The sequence below is a fragment of the Etheostoma cragini genome, chromosome 1 (assembly GCF_013103735.1).
Source record: "Etheostoma cragini isolate CJK2018 chromosome 1, CSU_Ecrag_1.0, whole genome shotgun sequence".
NCBI classification, from domain to species: Eukaryota; Metazoa; Chordata; class Actinopteri; order Perciformes; family Percidae; genus Etheostoma; species Etheostoma cragini.
The window spans coordinates 18,370,805-18,382,986 of NC_048407.1; the positions used below are offsets into that span (position 1 = coordinate 18,370,805).

General features: G+C 39.6%; 1 protein-coding gene across 2 annotated transcripts in view; it reads right to left on the reverse strand.

Annotated features, from left to right (window-relative positions):
• dennd2b (DENN domain containing 2B) overlaps positions 1-12,182 on the reverse strand; it is a 49,214-nt gene that overhangs the window by 3,687 nt on the left and 33,345 nt on the right. For both annotated transcript variants that reach the window (XM_034881320.1, XM_034881241.1), the window contains exons 12-16: positions 11,278-11,355; positions 9,760-9,900; positions 9,470-9,618; positions 2,356-2,533; positions 990-1,031 (exon numbers count right to left, since the gene is read on the reverse strand). In XM_034881320.1, coding sequence (XP_034737211.1) covers positions 990-1,031; positions 2,356-2,533; positions 9,470-9,618; positions 9,760-9,900; positions 11,278-11,355 — 588 coding nt within the window. The remainder of the gene's footprint in view (positions 1-989; positions 1,032-2,355; positions 2,534-9,469; positions 9,619-9,759; positions 9,901-11,277; positions 11,356-12,182) is intronic.

Consider the following 12,182-nt stretch of genomic DNA (forward strand, 5'->3'; position numbering starts at 1 on the left):
TAGCTTCCTTCAGGAGAGCGTGTGACGGCGCTTCAAATAGCTGCGGCCCAGATGCTAGCTCCACAAAAAGCATTGTCTCGCTTTGTACTTGTGCATATGTGACAAATAAAGCTATCTATCTAATAGTCAAAAAGCAAGTGTAAAGTAACACAACGTAGGATCAAATTAGGCCATATTGTTTACTTTTAGCAGAGCAATTTCAGTTCGAGTGCAACTTCCCATTTTAGATGTTGAGTCTTTTTATTATGGTATAACAATAACATTCTGGACTGCCATTGGAAAATGTAACAAATAGAGAAGGTGTCATTTGAACATTTATTTGTTCCCATTCTTGAAGTCATTTCTTATCTTGAAGAATCCCAGTCCAGTCTCATGGCAGTTTGTCACGTTATTTAATCTATTGATTTGTGTACAGGTCACGTAAATGTCGTATTTTTCATGTGTTGATTACAAATGTTGAAGTTATTCTATTTCAATGGGAAGCCTATTTTGTGATCACAGAAGGATTTAGGTAGCGGGTAGTACTGAAAAGCCGAACAACAAAACAACAAAGGACTCCCCCCCCCCCCCCCCCCCCCCCCCCCCCCAGAACAGTAATAAAAAACATGAACATGACCTGTACACAAATAAATATAACGTGACCATTTTACAAACTGGCGTGAGACTGGGTTGAGAATCTATGGTACAGAGTGCTCAAATTGGGTCTGTGGCTAAAATGAAAATGACTGATACCTTATGATTGAGGCACATGACACAGCCAGGCATATACCAGGATATCAATGTAAATGCCCGTTCTAGATGGATTTTGAATTAAACCAATACCTGTTTTCTGAACAAGAAAGCTTGATCAATGGTTTTGTTTGGAGAGAGGAAGTTACTTTAGAAAAAAACATATAGTGCTGGACTCGGTCAAGTCCAATTTGAATATTTGGAGAGTCTCTCCATACAAATTTAGTATGGCTCGCTTTTGTTTCTTTTCATAAACTAACCTGTCGGATGAATCGGTCAGCTCCCAGGTCAACCATTAAAGCCTAAGAAAAATAAATAAAGAGTATATTATTAGTATTCAACCTGCAGTAGAAATGTACATTTGCTTTCCGCGAAACACAATGTGTAAAATAAATAACCATCACCTTCAAAGAAGCCACAGCGCACACAAAAAAACATCACATTCTTTAAAAAAGATTGTTTTAGAAAGGTTTTCATGAGTCAGCCAGCAACAGGAAGAGTGACGTAAACAGAAGGGGAGATGTTGTTCACAGTCCATCAACAGGTCAGTGTTATCTGAGAGACGTACATGGATGTTTTTTTCTGCAGCAAGGTAAGTGTATTAATTTATGATTATGCTTAAGTGGGCTGCTTTTTTGCAAATGATTTACAGACAGTCAAAACTAGAAAGACAAGGAGGCCAGAGATCTTTGGCTGGTGCTGCACTGACACTGGCTCTGGACCGGCTGCCCATACCAGAACTACTTGAGGTCACTTGCTATGTATCTGTGGGAATGCTTACACATACATGTTTTGTATATTTTTTTCTGGATTTGCAACACTTCATAGGTTTCTGAAAAAAGTCATGGCTTGACTTGAAAAGATCTTTTCAGGTAAACAAGTAGACTGGTGAAAAAGAATTTAGTGGATTCTTTTAAATGGAAAATGTGTATTGTAGGACTGTATCTAAACCAATATTTTTATTAATCCATTAATCTACCAATATTTTTGGGGGGTTTATTGATTGGTTAGTAAAATGTTAGAAAGCTTCCAAAACCCTTGTTGACTTTTTAAAATGTCTTTTTTGTATTGAAGCTGCCTAAATCAATATATTTCAATAAACAATCAATCAGATATTCCAGTGGACCGAGTGAACTGGACTGATAAACAAAAAAGTAGAGAGAAAATGATCACAAAACTCAGCAGATCTACTCAGCTCTACCTAGCATTTCCATAAGTCAACTCGATAGGTGACAATATGTCAATGTTTAAAACTCGTTCCACTGCCCCAAGTGACCAAAAAAACAATGACTTTCAGTTGCGCTGGTCTCACATGTACTGTCAAAAAATGTGACCACAATTTTGAATCCTTTTTGTTGGTTGGAGAAGATCTGGTTGCTTCCTTTATATAATTAGACGAGAACCAAAGGAGGTCAAATAGTCGGCCAATTTATGATAAAGTTACTCTGAATCTGTATTGTTGTAATTTATCATCAGCCAATACAACAACATCCACTATCTCAATTGACAGGCTTCAATCAGAGAAAGATGAGAACTAAGAGAGAGAGAGACAGAACAATCAGGGACATTTGCATAATGAAGGAGACATCGGTCTGAAATGTAAAACTCAGAGTCTGGTTTACTCACCTCTTCCACAGGCAAATCCTTGAGCTTGGGCAAAGAGCTAGACAGCAGCCCCACCAGGAAAGGAGTGGGACAGCAAACAATATCCAACATGGATCCAGGCAGCACAGGGATGAAGGTGTGTTGCCAGGAGAAGGGGTAAAGCAGCGCCACCACTGCATGCATGCAGCTGGACAGGGTACTGATGATGGGAGTCAGAAAAAAAGGAACACACCATCAATCACCTTCACACTCTCATAACAGCAAACGCCCTGCAGGGACCCCACCAGATTAAACTGAACATTGTCAAAACAGAGCAGATGTTTCACAAGATAATGAAAGAGTTTTTTTCCAGACTGAAAGGGGAGTGGTGGTTGACATGGTCACAACATTGGCCTAAAAATACCTCCTACTGCATTCATGAACGTTTGTAAAGTATAAAATCCTTCACAATGTTCAAATCACTGAACTGTAAGAGCACAAATAGTGCATTCCCATCACTAATCTTTCTTCCCCGGTTGCATGACTACTTGATCCTCTTTTCTTAGAAAGAGTTACTTTTATATGAGGCGTAACAGCACAGTTCATGTACTCTGGCTTTGACACTTTGTTCTTCTTGCAGCACATTTCAGGGACAGCAGGATTCAACCAGCCGTTTTTAAATATTCACAAGAATTTCTCTAAAAGACTCCACATTTCAACAGCATTGTTGTGACATTTCTGTACTCTGTCTGCAGGGCTGGCGTGACTTTGACATGTTGCTATAGTTAAGCTGGAAGCTTGTTGACGCAATACCAAAAAGCACCAATTTGGTTTAAATCCAACAGCTGTGGTATGAAATGGAGACCACAAATAGCAGCCCGTCTTTCTCACGATCCGTCGCTTGTTGACAGTGGCTGACCCTCCTCCCCTCTGTCCTCTACATACTGTCCAGTCCATGTACACAAACGGAGTGAAAATAAACTGTGGGCCCAATCACGCACACAAACACACACACATCCACACAAAACCACACAGTGGAGCATTAAATCAGTATGGATCAAGAACAAGACCAGGGTCAAACATCAAACATGTTCAGCAAACACACCCCACTTGAGATATATACACTTTTAATGAGGAATGTTTTCTGTGGTCATCAACAGCAGACAGAACATCCCAGTAAACATAAATTACTCCCTTTTATGTGACCTCATTCACACTGAGTTTCAGTTTACAGAGAACATACAGAGAACATAGATAAGTACCCTAATCAATGTGCTGAGATAAATGACAAAACTCCGACAAACTTTTCCACTCCATTCATTCAGGCTACGTGCTTGCCACGGGCCTTTTCATCTTAACTTCCCATGAGTCAAATTGCCAAGATTAAAATATGTTTTCTTGACAGGGTTAAATAGAATTACACCAGTGAAAACCCAAAGGCTACAATAACCACAGCGTTCAGTCTTTTAAGGCCTTTTCCAGATCATTCATACCACGAAGCACTAGCAGCTTTGCTTTGGCCGGTCTAATTTCCATTTGCCTGAGGAGGGCTTGATAATTCCTAACAGATCCCCTCTCCTGGGTTTGACGAGTTCCAACAGGGAGAGATGGGGCACAGATCTCAGAAAACCTTTGCCACAGGCTACACACGGCCCTACACACCACTGACACCAAAAGGATCAATTACACTCATTCCCCCACCACACACTCTTGAGAGAAGATGTACTTGCAATGAAAACATCTGCACTACCAGAGGTAGCCACTCAACACTTACGTATGTTACGTATGTTGCAATGTGGATGTATCATATTGGATTATGTTGTAAGGTGTTTTTTTAGCCATGCAATAGGAATAGCTCTAGGAAAAGAAGTGTCCGTCTGTTAGTTGGTCGTTCGGTCCACTACTTTGGTCCAAACAAAAATATTTTAGCAACAACTGGATAGATTGCCATAAAATGTGGTTCAATACCTTGATTTATAACAAAATACCTGCAAACTAGTGACATTCTCATCAGAATCAGCTATACTCTGTATGTAGCAAATGTTTGCATGCTAACACGTCAAACTAAGATGGAAATAATGCTGATGTTAGCATTTAGCTCAAAGCACAGCTGTGCCTAGGTGCAGCCTCACAGAGCTGCTAGAATGGATTTATTATGGAGTTATTTTGTTGCCCTCATATACCTACAAGAGGAGGGTACAATGCAATTCCATGTTTGCCTTTTATGGGGTTTTTATTCACTTTTCAGGGTGCAATAAGCCCCGAAAGAGCACCGTTGATTTTGACTGATTCTTAAGCAACAACATATGTAGATTGGTTGGAAAAGAAGATTCAACAAATCAATTTCACACAAGGTTTGTGAGAATGTTTAACAATAAAATCTTACTTGTAAAAAGCACACTTTGCAAGCATAAACTTAGATCCAACAAATAATTTGAGTCATTTAAATTTGATTCCAAACTTAAAAGTTACATAAATGTATAATTCAACTCTCAGGAAAAGAGAGAAGAACCAGTTCCTCAGAGGTGCAGAGCTGTTGTGTGTTGAGGTTTGTGAGCTAATCCTGACATATTAGCTCTAGTAGGTTTGCCAGGTCTGGTTTAGGGTGTGTGAGGCTGAACTGGCACACACACTCCAGGAAACATGGGATCCAGCGGCTTAGTCTGTGAAGCCCACAGAAGGAGGGAAAATTTCAGTGTCCAAGACAGAGAGAGGGAGAGAGGGAGAGAGGGAGACAAAAGCCTGTATCACCACATGCTTCACACCTCTACTAAAGCACTGCACTACATCTCCCAGTCCTGGCATGGCTAAGAATGATTCCATAGACAGAGGACAAAGAGGACTAGACTCAACCAAAGCTGTCAGATACCAGCTGTTCTGTAAAGCTCTGCAAAATCATTCTTCAGTGTTAAAGATCTTCCAGGATAACGCATACAGTGGAAATCAAATAAAGAGGCAGCAGAGTACATACTCTATAGTCCTATAGGATGCCTATGATAAGCTGCACAGGGTGTATTTGTATCCGCTAGCAGAATGTTCCCTGCTCCCTTAGTCCCCAAAAGGTTTTCCTTCAGGAAGGATCCCCAGCCACTGGCTCTTGGTCAGAAGCTCTCCGGCTTCACAGAAGGTAACAGCATAAGCCACTTTACAATGAGAAATGGCTTTCCGGTTGGAAACTCTATACATGTTCTCATTTATACCACAGTGACGTCTGAGTTTGATCAGCGCTGTCAAGAGAGCAGATGAATTTGCGCAGGTGTTTGTGTATATGAGTGTCTACGCGTGGGTGTAAACATTCACAAGAACGGCACTGATGTAAAAATCAGCTGGTCTGGCTCCGGTAATGGCCAAGTCTTTCTCGACTTTTTGAAAAGCAGAAACATTTCACATGTTTACAGTGTGTGGATTTCACTCTTCCTCTGAGTTAAATACCACATGGGAAACTGGTTAAGTTATTAAAAGCGGTTTTGGATTGGTTCCAGCTGTACAGAGCATGTTACAGAAAGTGTTAGAGAATACCAGAGGACCACATTTGTAAGTATGCTGCCATACATGTTGATTAGAAAAATGCCAGCAGTAGTAGTAATGATTCTACCTGTCTGAGGATTGCAGACACCATTGATCATAAAACTGCAGCTGTGAAATGTGTTGGTTTTCTACAGACCTCTAACTCACTTTCAGACTGCTGCATTATTTCAAAAACTAAAAAAAGGACACCACAAACTCTACATGGATTGGATACTTACTTTTTATCAAGCAGTTTGAATACAGTTTTTAGCCACTGCCACAGAAGGAGATCAAATTTAACAGCATTATGGGGAAAACATAGAGTGCATACAGAAAGCTTGGCTTTCTGTATGCACTCCTCCAGCCTTCAAGGCTGTCATTTAGCTTATGCTTTTATACAAAGCAATTTACAATATGTCAGAGGCCACACGCCTCTGAAGCAACCAGGGGTTAAGTATCTTGATCAGGGACATATTGGTTGATGTATTACAGTGGGAGTTGAACCCAGATCTCTAACACCAAAAGCAGGTGTCGTATCCACGTTGCCAACACAACCTACTACTTTTCTATTCTTCCTATTTCGCGCCCTCAAACATAGAGCTCTCAAATCTATATTTCTTACTCTTTGTCTCTGCTAACTTCATCCTTACATGAGGCGTCTACTTCCTGCAAAAGGACATCTCTGAAATCAAATATTATGTAATACTTTCAGCTTGAGTGTGGAAATTCACTTACATATAATAATGCAGGGAAGATGGTGGAACCATGGAATTAAATCATCTTCATAATGGAATCAAATCGGGGAAAATCCTTTGAATCCAATATGCAGTAACACTTTGACTGTAAATGTATCTCACTGCCATGCCAAGAGATAAATCCAGACTTGCACATACCATTTAATAACCGTCCTCAGCTCTAGCCTGAGGACTAACAGAGGCTGTTTACATAAGTCTGCAGCAATGACAAAACTCATTCAGCATCTGCAAGTCCACCGAGTTAGAAGGAAGTGCAGAGTGATATAGTTGATGATGAATTTATCTTATTAAAGACACCAGATGATGAGTGATCACTTAACCCTTGTGTTGTCTTCCAGTCAAAATTGAAATCAGACACTTTTGTTGATGCTTCATATAAATGTTTTTAACGTTTTCTTACGTTTTTGTCCCTTTTTCCAACGCTTTTGACAATATTTCCGATGTTTGTTACTTTTTTCAGTTATTTTTGGAATTTACGTTTAATAAAGCTCTTTTATAGGAAATTATACCTAATGTTTGAGTTAGAAAAACAGAAATTAGGAATTATTTAGACTAAAATTAAAAGAATGGATGTTGAGGGATAATCAAAGACTAGAATGTTTTTAAACTTTTCCTCAATACTATTTCAAAAACACTTCAATATTTTTCATGCAAATGATAGACTAATTAAATAATACGCCCCAAAATTATGGAAGTAGAGATTTGTACTTGCCAAAGAGCGATGTGTGGAATTAATCCTGTTATTTTGGGTGATAACAAAAAGAACATTGATATAGGAAAATTGATCAATTTGACCCAAGGACAACATGAGGGTTAAAAAATGTTTGTGTAGACTTTCATGCAGGCAACAGCCTCTCTAGAAAAACAACCACAAAAGGTTTCAGTGTAATATTACAGGAGTTAAGTGTGTGTATAACACCAAAGAAACAAGCGACAGAGACCCAACTAAAAACTGTTGCCTTACATGGCTTTCCTCTCGCTTCCTGCTTGTAGTGTACTTATATTTTAAGGCAAAGAACCATACATCACGTTCTGCCAACAAGGTATTTTGGGAATGGATTATGTACCAGAGCTCCAGAGGGAGCAGAACTTTTATCATAGAAGTCATTAATGCTGTCACTAAATTGATGACCAAAACCCAAGAGATGTGTGTATCCAATCATGCTTGAACATTTAAATACACACACAAACACACACACACACACACACACACACACACACACACACACACACACATACACACACACACACAAAGAAGAAAAGTCAAAGGCTCACCAAAGTCATTAGGATTCATAGTCTGGAAACCATGAATGAATGCAATTTGTAGCAAATGAAAAATTTCCAAACACAGTGAGCAATGTACTATATGACAGACGCCGCCTACCCCTAGTCTGGGTCTGTTTTAAGTTTCTTACTAAAAGGGAGTTTTTCCTTGCCACTGTCGCACTGTTGCTTGCTCTTGGGGGAATTTCTAAAATTATTGGGTCCTTGTAAATTATAGAGTGTGGTCTAGACCTACTCTACTTGTAAAGTGTTTTGAGATAACTCTTGTTATGAATGGATACTATAAATAAAATTGAATTGAATTGAATGACTGGATCATGTATTTTAAATACTGTAGTTATTTCACCCCTTTAGAAGAATGTTTATCTCGTAAGAGACACAGATATTGCATCACATCATAAATGATGAAGATTTTACAAAATTGCGACATTGCCTGTATAGTTATGCCATCACAGTCTTGGACAATTTGTCATGATAATATTGTATCGTGAGTTGCCTCCTCATCCAACGGCTCCTTGATGTTATCACTTATGGTGGTTAAATTAGTAATGCCGCTTTAGCCCTGCTACTGTACAAGACTGCTTGCAATCCAAGTTAGATTTAGCATGTTGAGGAAAGCGACACAGGTTGCTGATGTAGGGTTTTAAATAAAATTAAACCGGTTTAAGCTTGTACACTGGACTGGCAAAAATGGAATTTGACTCAACTCTATTGATAGCGAGCAACAGTAAAATGATTTTCTCCAGGGACACAGAGAGTGCCATAGCTCATTCAGTATGTAGGGAGTGAAAATGGCATCATAAGTCAAATAGTGACAGTTTCGCCACAGATCACACAGGGTAGAGTCACACACAGGAAGTGCATTCCTTCTCCTCGCAGTCACTGCTCCCACTGACTGTTTGTTTAAACTGGGCTTTGATACATGGAGAGATTACTTCTCCACTCAAATCTCCTACAACTCCACCCTCGCCTCCAATGCATTAAAAGTACCCCTCTATTTTCTGTAACGGGAGGACAGATTGGGACACTGAGTCCTTGGAGACTCTTTGCATGATCTTATCAGCCCCACCCGCTTTTCCTCTGGCAGTGACTTATTACTGTGACCCACTTGACTTCTGGTATCCAAACTGGCAGCTACCTGGCTGGCTAACTGACTGATCTGTTGCTTGAACCTGATGCTAATCATTACATTATAATCAAACAGTTCAACACAGTGTGTATCTGTTAAGCCCCAGCTAAGAAAAAACACAGCATTTTGCTACTAATGTGTGTTTTTGTGTGTGTAGAAAGGTTGTTACAATTCTGTCATCATCAGCCAGGATGAGCTTATGGACACAAGCTGGCAGTGTGTTAAAAGTTTTTGGATGAGAAATGTCTCAGTTTTGGATCACCATAAAACACATTATATACAAAAAAATAAAATATGTCAAAAATTTGGCTAAAAGAGAGCAAAAGTATCAGACCAAATGTCTTGCAATGCAAGAGGAAAATGTGACCCGGTGAAATAAAAATCAAATGCTTTTTTGTTTTCATTTAAATGATGTTACAGAGATGATACATGGAGATGAACTATGAACCGTCCAGGGAGTACAACCAACTTGGAGCCTCACCTGAGTTTATCAGCCACAAAAATGACTCGACGCTCCAGCAGCAGCGAGGCAAAGACTCGTATCACCTGCCGTACACTGAGGCAACTGAACAGACTGTCAAAGTGCACATGTTCCAGTCTGGAGTCGGTGGGACGCCTCAGCTCAATGACCTTAATGACCACAAAAATTGTGAAATTTAGTTTACATCACAGTTTGTGGATCTAATTAACTAAGACGATTTTACACAACTGTATCTGAAAATTATTTTGGCTAACAAGCATAATTAAAGTAGTGTAAGTAGTGGTTCTGACCTCATTTCCTGCACCGGGCAGAAAGGTCTTTACTTTGATAATCTTCCCTGGTGCAGGGAAGGGCGACTCCATTAGACTCCTCATGAAGGGGTAGACCAAGGCTGCTGAGACGCCTCGCCGCCGCTCTACCTCATCCAGGATCTGAACATGGGAGCACAAAGCACAGTTTCCTCAACGTTTTTCAAGCAAAATGTTTCTGGAAACCTGTTAATCTGAAAGGGACTAAGGCTTTTAACCATTTTGAATGAATAGCCAAGTAAGACAAAAAAAAGTACCAAGTCATCAAATTTATCGACAATGGCGACAATTTATGGAAACATGTTGCTACATGTTTGAGTAAAAGCAATTGTCTGGAACTCAGTATTCATTTTCTGTTTTGAAAAATGGCAAATTAATTTCTTTCCATGCCTGTGTGATTGGAAATTTCCACCCAGTGTGCCTGTTTTGCCCCAAGCTGCCTGCTGTCTGGAAAAGTGATTGTTTTCAAGATCATATGATATCATCTCTCACATCCTCTACATTTGTCTGTCTGTCTGTCTGCTAAAATTAAATTAAATGTTAAAAGTCATCTACATGGCAGAGCTATTCTGCTTTAACTCAAGTACTAATACAATACAGATTGTTCATGTTTTGCCAAGCCTTCATATAGCCTTTTATCACAGCTCTGTTATTATTATTAAACAATGAAAACAGAGCATATTTGCACTCTGTCTTTGAAACACAACATGGTATTTTATTTTAATGTCATATAGCTGACACTTTGCTTCAACAGTCTGGACTTACTTACTTTAAATTAAAGGTATCATGGCATGAACTTTACAAGGTTTTTTAACATTAACATTTTTTAACAATACGTTCCCCCAGCCTGCCTATGGTCCCCAAGTGGCAAGAAATGGCGATAGGTGTAAACATAGGGTAGCTTATGAGCTAATGAGGTCATAAGGGACAATATTACCTCCACTTTCTCTGCTTTGCCCACCCAGAGAATTTGGCCCGCCCACGAGAGAGACACATCATGGCTTTCAAACAAGCAAAGTGGCAGCTGGTCAAGGCCACACCTCCAGCCTCCACCTTGCTCCCATACTAAGTAAAGCTCATTGTGGGATTGGCTCTAGTAGCTGTGATTTTGCACCAAGGCTTCATTTTGGGAAAGAGACTTCAGATATGGTATTAGGGTACCACTAAGGTCTATATAAAAGCATCCGAAGAGGACAATGTCATGGGAATTTTAATAAGTAATCAGATGAGAGGCTGAAAAAGTCAAACAGAGTGACAGCTCTGCATTAGCAACAATGAGACAAAAGGGGAGGAAACAATTACTCTGCGAAATCAGGAAGTTAAAAAGAAGAAAAAAATACTAAAATATGGTTTACCAATGATTAGGCGTTTAGCAGAAAGTCTGCTGAAAGTCATTTACTTACTTGTGAGGCAACATCACACACAGTCAGCGTATTATAGCTGACTGTCTACAGTAGATGTGTTAGTTTGAGTTGTGTGCATGGGAAAGGATGAACTCACTGTGGAGAACAAGTCAAAACAGCCCAGTCTGCTGATGACACAGTACACCTCTGGAAGGCGAGGTCCTTTCCCAGTCGGCTGTAAGAGAAAGCAAAAGAGACTCATTGGACATTGATGTTATTAGATACATGTTCTGAAAACTGACTACAAACACATTCAAAAGGGTAGTCCAGCAATGTAACATTGTACTGCCATGAAGTTTTAGGCTTAAACCTTAAAAGAGACAGATGAAGGTCTCTTTTTAAGGTTTTAGGCATTGCAAAGCTTCTCCAGAGCCACAAAAGACATTATAGTATATCTCTTTTCACAGTCTGAATAATTCTCCCTGTGACGAGTTTTGAAGTAACCTTGTAAAGTTTGCAGACAAAGCGGACAAAAAGAAAGGGTTATTTATTAAATCAAATATGTATAATTCAATTTATATAGTAACTAAATACACAAAGTGTCAAAGCATGATAATACAACCATGTCCTGTACAGTAGACCATGATAATATCATGTGGAGGTAAATTGTTTATATACTGTAGGTACAGTCTTTAAATCTGAGCTGTGATCTGAGGTAAAAGACTTTTATGTGGATTCAAACTTCCTAAACACAGGTGGTTTATCTGCTCCTGCTGATCGTATCTACCTTCCTCTGTACACTCTTAGACCATTACGTGCTTCAAGACCCCAGACACTCAAACACACCGACACAAATGAACACAAGCACTCAAGAACCGCCAATCCACTTGTCCATATTAGGTATACAATTTTCTCCTCTTGTTTCTCCTCCGCTTTCCAAATGGATGATTAAATCAACTATGTGGAGCTTGATTCAAGTCCTCAGGAATGCTCGGTTACTGCCAACGGTTGGTCGGACAGCAGGGAGGAAACAAAGTCACTGGAGGAGAGCAGCAGCTCACC